The sequence below is a fragment of the Aethina tumida genome, chromosome 1, assembly GCF_024364675.1.
Source record: "Aethina tumida isolate Nest 87 chromosome 1, icAetTumi1.1, whole genome shotgun sequence".
In the NCBI taxonomy this organism is placed as follows: Eukaryota; Metazoa; Arthropoda; class Insecta; order Coleoptera; family Nitidulidae; genus Aethina; species Aethina tumida.
The window spans coordinates 37,710,307-37,730,875 of NC_065435.1; the positions used below are offsets into that span (position 1 = coordinate 37,710,307).

General features: G+C 34.7%; 1 protein-coding gene across 1 annotated transcript; it reads right to left on the minus strand.

Moving 5' to 3' along the window:
• Positions 1–3,041: 3,041 nt before the first annotated feature.
• On the minus strand, positions 3,042–18,893 carry LOC126266010 (retinal homeobox protein Rx1-like). Its single transcript, XM_049969205.1, has 3 exons — positions 18,660–18,893; positions 14,583–14,869; positions 3,042–3,859 (listed from the first exon to the last, which is right to left on the minus strand). Exons 1-3 carry the CDS (start codon positions 18,838–18,840, stop codon positions 3,479–3,481), a joined length of 849 nt encoding a protein of 282 aa, XP_049825162.1. The 5' UTR covers positions 18,841–18,893; the 3' UTR covers positions 3,042–3,478.
• Positions 18,894–20,569: the final 1,676 nt, after the last annotated feature.

Genomic DNA, 20,569 nt, shown 5'->3' on the forward strand with positions numbered 1-20,569 from the left:
AAGTCCATTCTAATCGGAAGAAACAAGTCGGAGACCACAGCGTGGCGAAGAGAGAGAGAGAGAGAGAGAGAGAGAGAGAGCGAAGGGATGAAGGGCGATTTAATAAAAAACGCGGCGTCAACTTGACGAATTATTGACACAGAAACTAATAAAGATAGGAAAACGCGGTTTTGTACCATTCGATTCGTCACACATCCGAAAATCAAACATCAATTTCGCAGTCCCCTCCCGTCGTCTCCGCCGCCACCGCCGCCGCCGCCGCCGCTCGCTCTCCCACTCTGCGCTCGGTCCTCGAAAAGCCATTATTTGCACACAAGGGTGCATATTGTTGCGACCCTCCGTCAATAAAGCCGCTTTCCACTTTCGCCGCATCATACGATCCGATTCGATTTTGATGGGCTTATAAGTAATTATTTTGGATTTAACTTGTTCTTGTTTGAACAAAGATGAACCGGCATATTAACAGAGGGACCGACCGACCGACCGTCCGTCCGTCCGTCCCGTTAACTCGCGTCCCGCGCACTTTTCCACCGATCTAATGATGTCGTCGTTGCCGATCAAAACCGGTCAAGTTTATGTTCTCTCTTTCTCCCTTCCTCTCCCGCTCCTCTTCCCTCTGTTTCCCTCTGTTTCCCTCTGTTTCCCTCTGTTTCCCTGTTTGTTTTTCCGTCGGGCTTCGCTTTATTAAATGTTTTCGGTGCGCGTTTATTAACTTTGGTTAAACGTCGGTCGCATTTCATTTCTGCTTCAAAACATATCAACTCACTCACCAACCACCTCGCCCCTCTTCCCACTCTCTGCCTCTTAATCTCCCAATTAATTCTCTCTAATTAAATCTGCATCTTTCACATTTTAATTTCACGTTTCTCTTGTCTATTATTCTCTCTGTCTCCTCTCTCTTCCTTCCTCTTCTTTTACTTTCTATTTTCTTATTCAATTCAATTTATTCTAATAATTGTTTTGTTAATACATCTGACATTGTTAATTTTGATAAAAAATTAAAAGAATTGAAAAATCCACAAAATTCCTCGAATTAAAATTCTCTTCCGTTCAAAACAAGTCTCACAAGTTACCTTCCAAGATAAATTCCGAAAACTACCATCTTACGCCATCTGTCGGCCAATTGCCACAATTAAGAAAACGAAACGACAAATGTCTGTCTGTCAAAAGTCAAGTCCCCTCTCCGCCAGATGGCGCGCAAGGTTAAAACCGAGATTTTATCTGGGCAAAGGTGCGCGACTCGCGACTCCCGACTCGCGACTTGCGACCCACACGAAAACAAACGTTCGGACACGCGATTTATTTCCGTTTTCAATTTGAAACCCTGAACTTTCGATTCTAATCTGTTAATTAATGTAATTAATGGATTCGTTAATTTTTTTTTCGGCTCGTTTCGTGTTTCGTGCGTCGCACCGCCGCTCCGCCGCTCCGTCGCACGATAAACCCGAATCAGATAAGTTGTGTTTAATGCGTTTTTATTATTATTCACTCGAACACGATTACGCTCGATTATTTATGCTAAGTAGATTATTAAATATAATGTGTTTAAACGATAACGATTTTCTTGTGTGTTTGTTTTCACTCTGGAAACGTGACGTGACCTATGAACGCGTTGCTTTTTTTATTTCTATTTAAACGACCCTATACTAATTGAATTACGTACACGTACCCGTCCAATTGACCGGTTAATTGTCAACCGATTGATTGTTACAGTTTACACAACGTGCAATCCGCTTCAAACTATTTTAACCGATGCAAATTCGTTGTTAATTGGAAGAGGAACGGAATCGAGCAACAAATCGAATTAAAAAGACGATCGTGTTTACACACACACACGGTTCGTGATGCCGTCCGTGATTTCGGCGAAATAAAAACTAATCTTGAACTTGACTTAATTAAATGCGCGATTCGAATTTCGTTTCGTGAAAAGTCACGCGATTCTCGTCGCACGAACGAATTTACGAACCGATCGCACAAAACTAATAAGAAGGAAACAAACAAACACACAGTTTTTAAAGGGCCTTTAAGGTCTGATTGGTTGTTTTATTTCGGGTCGATCCAGTCCGACGCACTAATTGCCCTTTTATTGTCTCTCCCCACGAATTTTCCGGTCCGGTCCATCCAATTTCGGGAATTTCGTTTCGCTTATCGAATTTTCATCTTTTGTTGTGATTGAACCGAATTGGAGTAACGAGTTTTTCATTAAATATTGAAAAAGCACCATTTCATTATTGCATTCTTATCTGGAAAACGATCGTCGTCCGTCGACATTGTCGGAACGATTTGCTCAATTTCATTTGTGCTTTTATTAAATATTCACGGCGTAAGTGAACAAACCACTTAACGGTTAAATAATGACGCCTAATGACGACGACTCCAAACTTACACACCGCCGCTCCATCGATTTTACAATTTGGCAATAACGGACGGGACGACCGGTGAATAGACACATCACCACCCGCGGTAGCTAATAAAACACTTACAATGACAACGACAACGACAACAACGACGACGACGACAACAACAACGACGATAATTATAATCATAATTGTAATTAAAACAGTTCCGAGCCCGAAAAGTGATCGAGTTTAATTACGCCGTTCTCCCTCTCTCGTTGTCTCTCGTTGTCTCTCGTGTCTCTCTTTCGCTCGGCGAATTTAATAAGTCGGTTTACGGTTTAATTGCGCCTCCGAGAGATCAAACGACGGCTTTTAATTCCGCTTTGTCTCTCTCTCGATTTTCCTAACTGGGATCCAATAAAATGCTAATTCTTGTTTGTTCGGTTCCGAATCGATTTTTTCCGACCTTTTCCGCTCTTTTTCGCTCTGATCTCCCCTTCCCGACGCCGAAACTGCACATGTTTGTTCTTCTCGCAAATTTGGAGATTTAATGAGAAAAAGAGAGGAGCGAGGAGCAGGAGAAAGAAACAAGTGACCCCTGTTTGCACAAACCAGTACTAATCAATCAATCGGTCAATCAATTGCTACTTACCCGTCAGGAAAGGAAAGAGAATGAGGAGAATGAAAGTCAACTCGTCCATAAATTCAGTGCTTTATTTACAAAAATTCACAGCTCTAGAAAAGAAACATGATAAAAACGAAAACCCGACTCGCTTCCACATTTAACGATAGATAGATAGATAGATAGACAATACAAACATCAAAACTTCACCACCACCATCATCATCATCATCGCAGTAATATCCGTTTCATGTGGCAACTGACGCACACTCACTCTCTCCTCGACCGGAACCAGAAGAGAAGTCAGTCAGCATATGTGTGCACGGATGCAGAAGAGAAGAGAAGAGAAGAAATGGAAAAGAAGAAGAAAAAGAGAGAAAGAGAAAGAAAAAGAGATTATGTACACCGGTATAACAAATTTACAACACTAAAACTATAAAAAGTCCGAGTCTATTTACAATATGAGTGTTTGTTTGTTAGTTAGTGGGACAGCTATTTACAAGCGAGACAAACGCATATTAGACCATCTGCAAGCCCTTGGTGATGTTCTCGACGTGCTCCTTCGCCTTGAGTCGCAGCGCCTGGATGGACGTCGTTCTGATGTCGGGCGGGCTGGCGACGACACCGCCGCCACCACCGCCGCCGCCGCCACCGCCGCCGTTCCTCGAGTCCTGCGAGGGCACCGGCGACGTCAGGTAGCTGGGATAGCCGGTCTGCGGATGGCTGAGGAATCCCGGGAGCGCCGACAGCAGAGGGGGCGACAGCCACGGGTCCATGGGGAGGGAGAGCGAGGAGCCGGCGCGGGAGAGCGTCGCGGCGTGGTACTCGCTCAGACCCAAACGGGCCGCCTCCATTTTCTCCTGCCGCCGCCATTTGGCGCGCCGGTTCTGGAACCAGACCTAAAATCATTATTTCTCCCTCATTCTTTGCTCTCACCGACGACGACGACGACAACAACAACAACAACAACAAATCAACTACGGCTATTATTATCTTATTATTAGGCGATGACCCGAAATGACAACAACGACGCGTTTTCTTGTTTCACGGAATTGCATTTACCACCACCACATCGCACATCTTTTCCTTCTCCTCCTCCTCCTCCTCCTCCTCCTCCTTTTTCTCCTCCTTCATAAATGTAATTCGAGCGTACCCAAATAACATAATTTATTTATTTCATTACCTTTATTACGACAACACAATATGCAACTCAAAACAATATTCAAATTATTCATTTTGGAACATTTCTTTTTCAAAATTAAATGTATATATTTTTAATAGTATTCTTCATCAATATAATTAATATTTATTAAGATACAATTATGTTAATATTAGAAAAAAGGAGTCACATATTATTTAATTTTATAATAAAAGTGATGTATTTTCTTAATTACGTAAGTAATAATTGTTTTAATTATTTTTTAAAATGATAAAAAATTTAATTAATAAATTTATTATAATAAATCAATTAAATAATTATTAGATATATTTGTCTATGTATGTATTGTGGCGAACACTTCAAACAAAAATAATCCTTAAGGTGGTAATGCAATTCTGTAACTGACACTATACAGATCGAGAAACGTTTGATCCGATTGAATTTTGAGAGAAACATTCCTCCGTGAGGCCAATTTATACACTTTTACTGTCTCTGTGGCGTATGTTGTTTCTCCCAAAATTTAGTCGAACTAAATATTTTACACATTTTTACTGTATCTGTTTAAGATCGTCTCATAGATTAAAAATTACGGTTTTAAATAAAACGACTTTATTCTTATCCCAAATAATATTCAATATTAAAGTGAAAGTTTTAAACGACTTTGATTTTTTAACCGGTAAATGCTGTGTACAATTAGTGATTGATTGATTGATGGAGTTAAATTACGAGACATAGATAAAGATAAATTTCAATTAGAACAATGTATGAATAGAAATAATATATTTGAATTGTTTATTGATAAAGTGAAATATACAGCATACATAATGTATTCATAATAGTGTTGATAGAATTATGGTCCCCACATCGTGTTCTGTGTTTTGTGTTCCGAGAAACAACCCCAATCTGAAATGTTCCCCCCTTTGCATGTTGTAAAACATGTGACAAACGTATTTGATTCTTTCAAGGCCCGACACAAACACATAAACACATTACGCCGCTAAATAAAACTAATGATGTGGAAAGAACAATTTAGATACTCAATTACGACGGTTACTAACTTGCCACTTATTATACCCATTTCACCAAATTTAATTGATTTTTAATATACCAAATGTATAAAAAATTCAATTCTTTTACGTGATTTTATATTGATTGATAATTGACAATTATTATATAACAACCAAACACTAACATTAATAATGTTAACACAAAAAAGTGTACATTCTTATAAATACATGTTCTAGTTCAATTTATGGTTTTTAATTAAAGATTTAAAATGGGAATTTAATTTTTTTTATTATTCATTTTAAAAGTAACGAAATTTATTAAAATATAATAAATAAATTCCTTTTCATTTTTTTTTTTATCAGTTAATAAATTAATTTTCAAACTACGAAACTTGTTCCTTTGATGTCGATATTTTATGGACATGAATAAAATATTTATTTTAATTTGTTAATAATGAAACCATTAAAAAAATAAATTGGAAATGTTACAGTAATGTAATAATTTAATTTAAAACTAAATTTAATAGTCCTAAAAAGTTTTAAATATGATTTAATACATAAATTTATCTAAGTTTTAGAGATTTTTTCAATTTTTATGTTTATTATCGTATTTGGTTGATTTCACAATAAAATGAACAATTTTAATTTGATTTTTTTGTATTAAATTAATGAGTATTTCAAAAGAATTTGTAGAATATTTAATGCAGTTTGTAGAAATTGTGAAAATAAAAATACTAAATTAGATTAATTTTTCGTTACATGTATAGTAGTGTATGTAGTGATTGTGTTGTACTCTTTAAAAAGGAATACATTCATTCAATTTAAATAAATATTAAACATTTAAAAAAATCAACTAATTATTTTCCGTATTATTATTGAATATTTACATGAAATTTTAGTAGTGTAAATTAAAATTAATTCAATAATATTGTGATTAAATAAGAGTTATTCCGTTTAGTTTAAAAGAGTATTTTAGATTTATATTTCAGTAGAATTGAATAATTAAATGTCCACTGTTAAATTTTCAATATTAATTAACTAAACACAAATAAGTACAAAATCGGTATTAAATGATTCGATCGAGAATGAATTCGTTTATCGACCGATGCGACGGTAATGACGGAATAAACAAACAAACAAACAAACAAAAGAGATATTAGATTTGTGTTTGTTGAAGCACACATTTTTTCTTCGATCCGATTGATATTAATGAATGATGATAATGGTTTTGAGTCCATTAGAGGCCAATTTATTTAATGACGTACGTACAGTTAAGTAAAGTAGGTGAGTACATATTCCGTGTGTAATATCCGTCCGTAATGGCACACATGAGAGAAAGGATAAATTTCTGATGGACTTATCATAGTTGGCATTCTTCGTATTCTCCGTATTCTCCGTATTCTCCGTATTGTTCGTATTGTTCGTCTCGCGTGACGTTCTCGTTTGCGTTCCGCTGATTTTCTTACGTTCGGGAATGTTTGTTTTGTGGAACGACAGACGTCTCAATTATCACGGAATCCGGATTCCGGGATTCCACGATTCACTACAAACGAACGCGGAAATTGCTTATTTTCGGAAACAATAAAAGCGATGATTCTTTGTCGCGTCGATAAAGAGACGAAAAGAGAGGAGAGGAGAGGAGAGGAGAGGAGAGGAGAAAGGAGAGAGGAAAGAGGAAAGGGGAGAGAAAGAAGAGAAAACGAACCAATTCGGTTTTTCGGTGCGAACGGAACGCCCTCTTCACCCTCGCCGCCCTCGCCGCCCCCGCCGCTCTTAATTGACAATTTGACGGCATTCTTCGGCGCCGGAGTCGCTCCGGCAAAATTGACCGGATCGGGGGAACTGGGGGGACAAATGGAAGCCGAATTTCGTTAGCGAGCACTCTTTTAAATTTCTCTCCTCCTCCTTTTTTTCGAACCGTAATTTTTAAATCGAGTTTCACGTCTACTTTGGCCCTCTTCCCTCTTCCCTCTCCTCTCCTCTCTTCCTTCAGATTGTTCTTCACTCAAACTTTACAAATCCGTTTTGTTGCTTACTCAATTCCTTCGGACAGTTACTATATAGTAATATGTTGGTGTTTCACGTACGAATTACATTCAAATTTGGTTGTTAATAAATGTGAAAATAATTATAATCAATCAAATATTATTATTGATCATAGTAATAGAAAAAAAGTATGGAATATTTCTAAAAATTCATTTATTATTCACTATTATTTTATTTGAGATTAATTGTTCTTAAATTCTTAATATTTTCGATTGATTTTGACGTAATAAATTTTGGAAAATAATAGTTGAACATAATTTGATGTGACAAAAACTTAAATATTTAAATATTAAATAAATATTTTTCCTTAAAGATTTTTGCAAAATATCAAGACAAATCATGGAGAAAGTGATGATACAATTTAATCTAAATGTACATGGCTTAATTATAGTTAAACAACTGCTATACTATTAAAGAAAAATATAATGTTCCATTTTGTATTTGCAAATTCATTCTTGTCATAGATTTTCAATGGAGGAATATATTAGATGACACCACGTTTTTATTTACTGAGAAAGAAATGCCATTATGTTGGCTATTTCAATAAAACAACAAAGTCTCAAAGACACATTTAAAATAATTAATGAGTAGTTTTTAATAAAAAGTTTAACTGTGCGTAAATGATCTAAATGTTATTGATTCAAAGCATACAGTAGCAATAAATTCTTAAAGAGATTGGTAGATTATATGTTTAAGAGATGCGAAGCAATGATAAAAGCTAAAGGTTAGGTTAGGTTAGGTGATTTCATATTTTTGATTTTTTATTAAAAATTAAGTAAAAATTTGTGAATACAACGATTATCAGGATTAATGAACTGATTTTGCAGTAAATTACGTTTGTTCAGATTTATAACAGATTCGACAAAATTTTATTTGTAACATGTAATGTTATGTGTTCCACACTTTTTTCCACTATATATATATATGTACATAAATACAATTAAAGAATTAAAATAATTTTTTGTTATTCTTAAAAAAACATGAATTAATTTACGTTTTGGAATATGTTAAACAAACAATAATTTGTTTTAAAATTTTTAAGATAAACAGCGGAAAATAATTTAATAACGCACTCTTATTGTTTCGAACAAGTTTAGTCTTTTTTTAATTTTTTTATAATAATTTAGAAAAACATATATTTTATTAGGGGTGCAATTAAAATGTCATTTCATAAACAAGAGTTGATAGAAAAAAACCATTGAACCTAAAGGGTTGTTTTGTTATTGATTACGAGATGGTAAGATATTTTTTATCGTGGTAAATATGTATAATGTGAACTTGAATAAATAAATACCATTTGTGATATGTGATAATTAAGTGAAATTTTCAATGGTATTGCTAATAAATATAAAAATGAATTAAAAACAAATTAAATTAAAAACGTTATTGGATGAAAACAAGAAATAAGGAAGAAAAATGATGGTAGAACAGTCGAATTAAAAAAGTTACAAAATGGATTTTAAACATACTGAAGAAACGACTGATGGATTTTTGCATCAACTTACAATTAGCGATTAAAAATAGATGGATAAATAGATGGATGAATATTTTGAAAACATTAAACTCATTGATTACGTTGTTAGAACCGTTAATATTGAGTATAAAATTGGATCAATTTAGGAAGTAAATGTTGATGTGTGTAATGTGGGATTAGAATAGAATAATTTACTCTGCTATACGTTCATTTTTGACAAAATAACAAACGATTAATTTGAAATACATATTGGTCAAAGAATAATTAGAATGAGCTTATTCAAAAATATGGTTTTTTCGTTTCAGTGGAAATTTTGATGCTACTTACTATATTCATCAGACTTGATATTTTTTCTTATCTTCTTATAGTACACAAATTAACAAAATAATATTTTAACTGATTAAGGTTTTAATGAATAAAATGGAAGATGAACAAAATATGTAGAAAGTGAACACCGAATATGAATAAATGTTTTACTGTTTTTTTTTTAAAAATAATTGTTTACTCTTCATAAAATTTTAGTATATATGTATATACCGAAAGATTTTTTAAATCGAAATTAAGTTAGTAATCAAATATTGTTGTATACAATTATTAGCAATATCTTTTTTTTTCGTTTGTTGTTGTTTTAATACGAAATTTATGCTTTTTTAGTTTAATTTTACTAAATTGGTTTATATTATTGAATACTAACAATGAATATGAATGAAATATGATTTTAATAAAATTAATATCTTAATTTTTAAGAACGTGTTTAATATATTGACTTATTAATTGTGCATGTTTGTACGGTTTGTTTTGTAATATTATAATATAAATTTATTTACATTTGTTTATGTTGCAAAAATAAAAGAATATCTAGTGCACATTATAAATAAATTAAAACACATAGTTTCCATTTGTTGTAACAAATCTAACCAGTTATTTTATTCAATTGTATAGAAAAAGTGTTCATTTGACAATTAAAAATAAAACTGTTGATCTTGAAATTGTTAAATAGAATATGTATTGTGAAAATTTAATTTTAATCCAAAGTGTCGGAAATAATATATTATTCAATATAATTACATTTATCCACTTTATTTTTTGATAATAATTTACTGTTCTCATTAATAATAATCAATAAAAGTTTGTTTGTAGTTAGTTTCATTAATGAATTGAAATTTTAAGAAACGAAAAACACAAATAAAATTTGTTTAATTGAAAATAAATTCATAAATTTCTCATGTCCAAGTTGGATAATGAGATGAAATTAAAAGAGTAAGTAAGTTAATTAATAGAATGGAATGGAATGGAATCGGAGGGAATTGGAATTGGACGGAATCGGATGGAACCGAAGCCGATTGGGAAATCAAACGGTCGAATTATTCGTGCAAACCAACCGTTTAACTGTCAAAACCAACTTTGTTCTTCCTCCTTCTCTCTCTCTCTCTCTCTCTCCTCTGCTCTCCTCTCCTCTCCTCCCCTCTCGCTGACTGGCTGTGCCAGTTAATTAACCATCTCTTTTGCGAACGAACACCGAATACAGTAACCGAATCCCGGCAATAATGGCCAATAATGAGAGAGAGCAGTTCGTGTGTGTGTGTGGTGCGTGTGTGCGGGTGACGGTTCCTGGAGTCGGGAGTCGGGAGTCGGGAGTCGGCGGAGTCAATCAGGCTCGGGCTAATAAATTGGGATAAGCGTGCGTGCACGTGTCGGCCACGCGGCGGCGGCGGCGGCGGCAGCAGCGGCACCGCCACCACCGCTGCATCGATCCACCGACGACTCCCCCGACGAACGTTTCTTGTGTTTTCCTGCGAATTATCCTGTCACGACGTTTGACGGGAAAATGACACGGTTACCGCGGCTTACTTCTTCGGGGTCGGGGTCGGACTCGGTGTCGCTTGCAGACTCTGGAGGGCGTTTCGGCCGTTCCTCCAAACAATTTACTTTCGGACGGAATCAAGTTAGTTAGTTAGTTAGCCGTGGAAAGTTCGGCTCCAATCCCGAACAATAAATTGCAAAACAGTCTCATTAAAAAATAATTGAATCCGTTCGCAACTTTTAACGAGGCGCAAAAGCAAAAAGCGAAAAGGAACACTCAACTTTAAATTGCCCTCTCCCTTTCTCTCCCTCCCTTTCTCTTTTTCTCTTTGCGTAATCGCGTTCTGTTTAGTTACGGAGGTGCAATCAATCGGCGGCGGCGAAAAACAAAAGAGCCGCACTCGTGGGAAGAACCTGAAAAGTCCTCGGCTCCTTCTTTCTTTCTTTTTTTCCTTCTGCATTGAAAGCGGCAAAGAAACAGTCCGATCCGATTTCATAAAACACGTGTGAATTGCCGAAGAGAGGAAGAAGAGTTGGAATATCGTTACGTAATGATCCAACTTAATGTAACATAATGTAATAAATGCGTTGTAAGGAAAATGGTGTTTTAGTGAGGGGGTGATTGTTTGGACACGTTTTCGAGGGTCGTTTAAAGCCCGACTTCTGATCCATTAAGCCCCGACAAAAGACCGAACGACCGAACAGAGGGGTGGAAAAAGTTCGAGAGTGGAGAGAGGCACAATTCAATAAATAGAGTGCAAAACTGTTTACAATAACACCAACAAAACGCTTATTCAAACGTAACTAACCAACAACCAATTTCGTCTCTTTCTCTTAATCATAATGCGTGAGTGTGCGTGAGTGTCTTCCAAGACGACGGACGGTGTGTGTGAAAAAGACGGGTGAGCGCAGAGCCCCGCACAGATGTTGCTTTCCCGACGTAGGTGATAATTCACGAAGGGACGCCGGATCAATTCCGTTCGCCCGTTCCCCTTTGCCAGTTTATCGCCGTTCCGGTCGGTTTTACGCTTTAACCGGACGATTTCACGCCTCCGCACAAAACGCTTCTTAATGACGATGTTCACGATGTCGATGTTGTTGATGTTGTTGATGATGATGATGATGATGATGATGATGAGGTTAATAGTTGGAACGCGGACGACGGATATTGAGTGGTTAAGAAAGGCCGTGCGCGGAGGGAGAGGCGAACGGCGCTTCGATTGGTCCATTAGTGACGGGGAGAGTTTGGGGAAGTTTGCGGAAGTTTGCGGACGGCCGACTAATTGGTCCATTCACGTCAAACTGTTTGGGGACCGACCCCAAATCATAATATCTGTCTCTAATTTTTATTCCGTTCGTCCGCTTTAATCAAACGAAACCAAATGGAACATTTATAAAATAGAAAAATGAGAACAAAACTCCGGATCACGCTTATAAATCCGGATTTGGGAGCAATTCGATGCCAGACACGTGTTTTCTTTTTCTCCTCCAATTAAATTTGGATTTCTTCTCACTAATCTAATCTTTTTCAAACGGAAATCCGTTTACTCGTACAAACGACTTTACTCATTCATGAAAACTTCCTATTTCATTATTGTTAGTTGTACTCAATGCACGTTTCATTAACATAATAAAAGTATAGTTTATGTGCGATAGATACTACTGAAACACATCAATTTTTATTATTGACACCGATTAATTATATTTGAAAAATTTCTAATTTTAAACTAAGAAATAAAAAATATATTATTTTATCAATTAAATATTTTAGCTAAATTCTTTGAGATCTTCATCTGTTACCGTTTCTGAATAAATCATTCTCAGCACCTTGTGAATCGATTATCCAAATTTCGGATATATTTTGGGACATGATGGTAACTTGTAGGAAAAAAACCATACATATGTTCATAACGATAAAAATATAAAACTATTCTTTATGAATTCCTCATACAATTTTCACATTGAAATCGATTTCTGTTTATACTTAAAGTGTTAAAATGATGAGATACAAAACTTTTGTGATTATTGTAGAATAAAATAGGAACATTCATATAATCATTATTTTAAAAGATTATTTGTGCTTCTCGATAAATGAAAAGGGAACGGGGGTATCCCTTTTCATTCCAGAATTATCAAGAGAAGTAAAATAAATGTGTTTAATTTTTAATATTCAATACAAATATTTTCTACTTTTATTTACATGTGTAAACAATAAACATAATTTCTACAAATAATTTTTTTAATACGTATTTAATTGCGGTTCGCGATACACCGCTCCTTTTTATATATTCTATTTCTAATTATAACGATTAAATCAATATAAAATATTATTATTTATATAATTCAAATACATTTTAGAAAATTTAATATTTCTTTTAACTCTAAACTTGTATGTTTCATCATTTTATAAGTTGAATCATAAAAGGAAATCGATTATTAAATTCTTCTTATTCTTTTTCTAAAAGCATCTCAAAACATATTATAGTAGTAATATAAAATTTAGATGAATCGATTCACAAGATGCTGAGAATAGCATCTTGTGAATCGGTTTTCTTGAATTTCTTGAAATTATAAATCCAATTCGGTATTCTTATTGTCTCATAGCTTGTGTAATTATATTTTTCACATATTTAAATAAAAAAAATTGTAAATAATTGAATTGATTTTGTATAAAACGTATAAAAACATATCTAACGAAACTCTCAATTGTAATTTTTATTTTCTTTTCTATTGCACAAATTGAAATAATTTATAATTAGTACATAAAAATGTTTTATTATTTACAATTGTTTATTTAAAATGTATGTTATTAATATTTTTATAATAAATACCACATGAAAGTGTAACATTATATTTATTTAAATGCATATTATTGTAATAATGAGTCAAATTAATGTGGCATTACTTTTATTAATTGTCCTTTGATTCTTGACAGTAATAAAAGGGGTGGCGAGACCCTCCGCATTCACATTTCACTCAATTAACTGTTAATGCGTTTAGAAAAAATAATAATTTAATTTTCTTTTTTTAAATTTCATCAAACAATTATATTTGGTTATTTTCTGATTTTTTTAATGGAAAATAATATGAAATAATCGAAATGAATACTGTTTTCTGATCTATTCAATTAACATATTTTATAATAACTAACTCAATTTTAACAAAAATAATTTATTATTTTTTATTGATGTTTGTTATTTACACAATTTTTACACATGTCTTATTTTATTTAAATATAAACTGATAAGGTTAAAAGTAGATTTAAGTAAAAATTATAGAGATGATTTGTAACTTGATATTTTACACCTTATCAATATCAGTGACTTAATGAAATTCAACTTATGTATACTTTGCAATAGACATTTGATATTTTATTTTAAATGTTTGTGTGATTAATGATTTCATATACATATTCTTTATTTCAATTGTTCCATATTAAATTTGTTATAAAAGTTTTAAATCAGTCAAAAGGTATTTGTACATATATTTTTGCTGTCCGTGTCTCTCGAAATTCAGTCGGATCAAACGGTTTTCGATTGGTATATATGATGGATGAATAGATTTATACTTTTAGCAACATTTAAAAAGTTTACAATAATTATTGAAATTATGTTCGATTATTGTGTAATAAAGGAGATAAAATATTCAGATTAAGCACAAAGGATGATAATTGATTCGTAATATCCAAGTTAATTTTGACATGACGAATTTTTTCGTGTAAACGAGTATAATTGATTTGAAACGGTTGTTACAGCCCCGAAAGCAGTTCGTGTCGTCCGCTTATAAATAAGTGTCTGGCGAAAAGCGAATGTGTGTGTGTGTGTGTGTTTGTGTGTGCGTGCGTGACGAACGTTTAAAGGGACCATAAAGCAATAAAATTAATTTATCTGGTCGCGTTTGAGCGTTTCCGCGTTTGAATCGGAACGGGCCAAACTAGAGCACTAAACACGATGATGACGACGACGACGACGACGTCGGCCGCGACGACAACGAACAGTCATTCGAATCATTTTACACGTGAACACGTGAACACGTAAACGGGGGAACACGAGAACGGAGAACGGAGAACACGCACCGCGTATCGGTTCGATTGGCAATTTTGGATGGGAATGAGAAAGGAGTTCAGAACTCACTTGGACGCGCACTTCCGGCAGGTTGACCTTCATGGCGAGCTCCTCGCGACTGTACACGTCCGGATAGTGGCTCTTCTCGAAGGCGCGCTCCAACTCGTGCAGCTGGTACGTGGTGAAGGTGGTGCGGTTGCGGCGGTGCTTCTTCTTGCAGTCGGACGCTCCGCCGCCGCCGCCGCCGCCGCCGCCCGACGCCGCCGCCGCCGCCTCGTCCTCGCTGCCGCTGCCCGTCTGCGAAGACATCTTGAACCGCAGGTCGGTGCCGTCGTTCGAATTGCAACTGCCCTCGCCTGGAACACGTAAACGGTTTCATTCTATTCTATTCTATTCTATTCTATTCCCTTATTCACTTTGTCGCTTTGTCGCTTTATCGCTTTATCGCTTTATCGCTTCGTCACTTATCGCCCCATCGGCGATTAATTATGTGAAAACGCGACTGGACAAAATTAAAATCCACTTAGATAAAGAATAATGTAACAAACACGTTAATTTGGGGCAAAAAGAATGGAAATAGTGAATAATAATGATCGTGTGTTTGACACACAATGGATAATTGAACGGTTTTGTTTGGGGGTTCGTTTATCAACGAAAAGGGGGAAAATCCGATTCTTGTCTCGTTTCCGGTTTCGGTTTGTTTGCGAACCGGTTTTCGATACCTACTAATTTACCATTATTACCTCTCTCTCTCTCTCTCTCTCTCTCTCCCTCCCTCTCTTTCTGTCTCTCTCTCTCTCTCTCTCTCTCTTTCTTCTTTTCCTCTCTATCAACAAATCGTTGTGACTTTTACTTTTTGTATTATTGTGTTCTGTTTAATAACAGAATGAAATTAATAAGAACAGAATATTATTATAATTAGCATCTAATATATTAAGTAGTCTTATAAAATTGTGTAGAATTCAAATGAAAGCAAGTTTTCAATTTGTAGGTATACAGTTTAGGTAATGTTGCAGAAAGAACAGTGTAGCGCATATGCGCATATGCGAGGTGAGGCATTTGAACTGGACCGCTGTAACGATGAAAATATTTGAATCCGTTGATCAATTAGTGTCAATATTTTTATTTTCTTAACATGTATATTGTTTCTTTTAATTTGATGATTACTGTTTATTAATTAAAATATTTTACCTTACAGGTTGTTGGTGTGGTGGCCTTTCTAGAAATACATTTTTAATTTATTGGTAAGTTCATTTAAACATTCTATTTTTATTCCTTTAGTAAGATTATTTTTAATTTATTGATTAAAAGTCATTTTTTCAGTTGTTTTACTTTATAAACTATTTGGGTGTTGTATTTCTAGAATATTACATTTTTATTATTATCATTATGTTTTGCTATAACTATAATTTTAATTTATTTTACTAAATAGATATATTTTTTTAATTATTTATAAAAGACCCATTGGAATAAATTTGTTTGTTGAATTTTTTTTATTATAAAATATATAAATATACTTTTTTGTTAATGTATTATTTTAGTATACTTATTTGACTTTTATTTTTTATAAATTAATTATTCTCATTTACAAATTTATATTAAATTATTAAATCTTTTTTAAATTTATTTAATGAAGAGAACTAATTAAACAATCAAAGAACTATAAAGTAAATAAAAAATTAATTAATTAATAAAGTTGAATTAATCAAAATTTATCTTCCTCAGAACTTAATCATTTAAAGTTATATACAAATTATTTAATAACAATTTTCCCACATATTTTATTAAAATTAAGTATGCTTTATAAAATTTCTTAAATAGATAATTTTAGTCGAAAATTCTGTAATATTATCTTATTTTTTATTATACAATATATAAATATATTTTAGTTAATGTTATATTAATGTATTATTTTAACATTGATTTTTGTTTTTTATAAAAATTATTTCCCTATAAAAATTTATCTAATTACTAAATGTTTTTTAAATTTAGTTAATAATGAAAATTTCAAAGAAGTACAGAATAAATGTAAAAGTAATTGCCATATTTTATCCTTTTTAAAATTCAACCACCTAAATGAGAAAAGTCATACATAAGAAAGAAATAAATTCCACATTTCTCTACATATTTTATTAAAATTAAAACTTGCCAACTATGCAGTATAAAATCTCTTAAACAGATAGATTATTTCAAATCAAGTTGACGTATGCGTTAACAATATTACCACATTTTATTATGAATATTTTTCCCAAGTTACTTACTTATGAAACAAAGAAAATACAATTATAATTGATAATTTAATTTAAAATTGAGACTTTACAAGTTACTTTACGACGTTGGGCAAAGATTGAAGCAGTGAAAAGCAGCGAGTGTTTCGGTGAGAATCGATCGTGCGAAAGAAAAGAAAGAAGGAAAGAGAAGGGACGAAAGAAATTATGTATTATGTAAATGGGGTGATTTAAATAACGACTAATTAATTACGGTGTAGTTTAGTTGTTGGTTAATTTTAATTTTTCAGTTAGTTGCTGCGTTGGCTGCCGCAATTAATTTATTGCCCTTTCGCATGTCCTCCTCCCTCCTCCCTCCTCCCTCCTCCCTTCCACCACGCGATCGATTTTTAATGCGCATTGATTAATCCGAACTGGCGTTTATGCAAATTCTTTCTTTACGCCACACACACACACACACACACACTGTTTGTTTCCGTTTCCGTTTCTGTTTCTGTTCAGATAAGGAGAGACACGATCGACGATCCCAAAGGTCCAATCGCGGACTGAATTTATGAGCCACCTGTGCTGTTGTTCACGTGTCGAAAGTCAGTTAAAAGGCGGAATGGGTGGAAAGGGTGCAAAATCGATGGGATCGATCGCCGTGATTGGGAGAGGTGGAGAGGTGGAGAGGTGGAGAGGTGGGGCGTCCTAATTGTCGCGACGTCGTTATTAAAAACGTGAAAGCGGGAAAAGTGATTCGCGATAACGGAAAGCGGTAATTGTTAATTGCCCTTTCGCATGCGACGACCGCACTCACACGGACCCAGCAGGGACAGGGACGGGGACGGAGACAGACACGTAACCGTGTTAAAAAGCCATCAAAATTGTAAAAGCACAACACCCTCCCTTCGTCAATTAACGGCTTAACAAAATCGAACGGTCCATTTATCCCAAAAGAGATCCTTATCTTGTTTAAGTGGTCGAAGATGTTTTTTAGCCGTCGATAGCACCTGGTCATGCTTACGGCTTAACCGTTAATTGAACTGAACGCCATTAGTGGAGCGATTTGCTGTTTTACACACAACCAATTAGGGCAATTCGTTTGTTTGGGATCAGTCGCATTCCTAATCTAATTGGCTGTCAATAAAAACGGCCGAACGGAACAAATCGGATTTGAATTTGGTTGACGCGCTGTTCCGCTCCCTCCGTAAGTCGATTTGTCTGAACAAGCGGAACACGCAATTAGATTAAAATAAAACGCAACACGTTTAATCAACAACGAAAGGAGAGAAAAGAATAAAAAGTGGGGGGAGCGTCGTCTCCGTCTATAAATTAACGACCACTTAAATATTAATTAAGCCGCACGTAAAAACGTAACATTAATTAATACCGGTTTCACTGAACGCAGACATGTCTTGATGACTTAATTAAGCAACTCCTCCTCCTCCTCCTCCTCCTCCTCCCCCTTCTCCTTAACCCCCACCTCCTGAGCCTTTTAATCCATTTACTTTTTTCTTTTCACACTCAACTCTCAACATCAACTTGACTTTTTATTTATTTATTTTTTTTTAATAATTTTATTTAAACATTCCACACGTCATTTCTAATCTATCTTTATATTTTTCCATTTTCTTTTTTATTCAATACTTATTATCACATATAAATAGACAAATTCTTGTTATTTTTTCTAATATGTTAATGTTAATTATTTACTTAATTTTTAATTAAATTTCAATAAAATACATTATGTTAAACATTTCTAAACATTACACGCACACATTACACTCCCATTTTCTGTAATCTATAATATAATTTTTTTTTTACTTAAATTGTTTTTTAATAACTTCAATTTTATTCTTCCGATTAGTTTTGAACATTTTTATTTTTTCTCAAATTACTCCAAGCAAGTCAAGCAAGAAAGAAAGAAAAGTCTCACCGGCACTCTCCTCCTCCTTCCTCAGTCCCAAGCCCAGTATGTTGTCGATGGTGTGTCTGGGTTTCGCGTCGTAAAGCAACAAACCCGTGGTGGCGGTCGTCGTCCCCGTCGTGCCCGTCGCCGTTGTCGTTCCGGCCGTCGCAGTAATCGCAGCCGTCGCCTCGCACCGTTCCGTCTCCATCGCGATCTCGCCACTGACTGGCCGCGTTTACGCCCCGTCCAACGGGACGACCTCCTCCGGGCGGGCGGTGCCCTCTCCCTCCGACCAATCGCCGCGCGCCAAACAGAACATGGCCGCGTGATCGATGCTCGTCCTCCAATCGGACCGACGGTCTCCTTTGCTGCTGCTGCCGCTGCTGCCGCTGTCGCTGCTGCTGCTGCTGCTGCTCTTCTCTTCGGTGCCTCGTCTCCGCCGCCGCCGCCGCCGCCGCCTCTGCCGCCGCCACGCACACAAGTCACCCCGGCGCTTTTAATTCGGTGTTGGTGTTGATTGGACGGCAATTGTGACTTTTTCCTAATTAACGTCGTTTTCTTTACCATTTTAATAATCGTCAGTCGAAGCTTGCCGAACGACAACAATGGAGCGGATTCGTCAGATAAAAATCTGAGTAGGTAAAAACATCTGCTTCCGAACTGGGCGTTCACCGACTCACTTACATCTCTACAGTTACATAAACGATTGACTTTCCTACTTGGTTCATTCTTTCAGAATCCCCGAATCGATCACGCGATGTTCCCGGTTGGGCTAAAAAAGGAGGAGGGTGGAGGAAGGAGAGTGTGGCTAATGGATGGATGGATGTTTCGAAAACGCAATTATAGGATAAAACGGGACCACGTCGTCCGTCGACGCACCATCTGTCCTTCCCGCCCAAATCATACTTATTTTCAATTCCATTTATTTACTTACTGTTTCAATTTAACAAACAAAAGATTAAAATAAGAAACATCGAAAACATTCGAGAAATAGTTACTATCAATCACTTAAAATTTAACAATATAATAATAAGAATAATTAAAATAGAACAATCAATTAGCAATTTGTAACATGTCTCTGGTCAAACTCAACTTTAATCTAAATAACATTATTTTTAATCCAAACTATTTACATTTTATATATTATAATGTTATTAAATTCTTTTTCGCACATATGCGGTTCCTTTCCCTCCTTTTTATTTCAATACCAATTGTATCTTATAAATTCACGATTATATTCTACGTGGGATGAAAAGTAACCTCCTTGACCATTCATATTTAGGCCGCCGTATCAAATTTCAACACGATACAGCCTTTAATTTTGTTTCGACAGCTGATTTTCAGTTACGTGTTTGATATCATGATTGTTGTTCTCTCATAAAACATTATTTTTAAGAGATAAAACAGTGAAAAAAAGTAGTTCTAATGCTCCTTCAAATTACACCATCAAATATTGGTTTCGAGAAATTCCACTGCCGATGAAATTATCAAGCCATACTCTTCGTGGACCACCTCGAAAATAGAAAAACCATCAACAGCGAATATTATTACTCATTGTCGAAGCGATTCAAGTCCGAAACAGTCCCACATAAAGTGAAGTGAATTACTTCCTCTCTCCACCTTACTCCAATTCTCTAACTATTATCTCTTCCCAAACCTTAAATCATCAATAACAAATTTAACTCGTGGAAAAGTATTTTGCAGAGCTTCCGAAAAATTATTTTTTTAATTTTCGGATTCAATCAAAAAGATGAAAAAGGAATAAAATGAAAAAAATAAAAAATAAAAAATTGTTTCATTCCCAAGAAAGTTACATTTCACCCTATCCAATATTTTAATGTTTGAATATATATTCTTTTTATTTTTGTTATTTATAATATAACAATATATCAATCGAAAATCATTTGAACCGACTGAATTTTGAGAGAGACAATAAA

Coding starts and splice junctions, on each gene's coding strand:
- LOC126266010 (XM_049969205.1), bottom strand. CDS start 18,840: ATGGAGACGGAACGGTGCGAGGCGACGGCTGCGATTACTGCGACGGCC. Junction 14,870..18,659: donor GAAGGAGGAGGAGAGTGCCG/GTGAGACTTTTC, acceptor TACGTGTTCCAG/GCGAGGGCAGTTGCAATTCG. Junction 3,860..14,582: donor TGCCGGAAGTGCGCGTCCAA/GTGAGTTCTGAA, acceptor TAATGATTTTAG/GTCTGGTTCCAGAACCGGCG.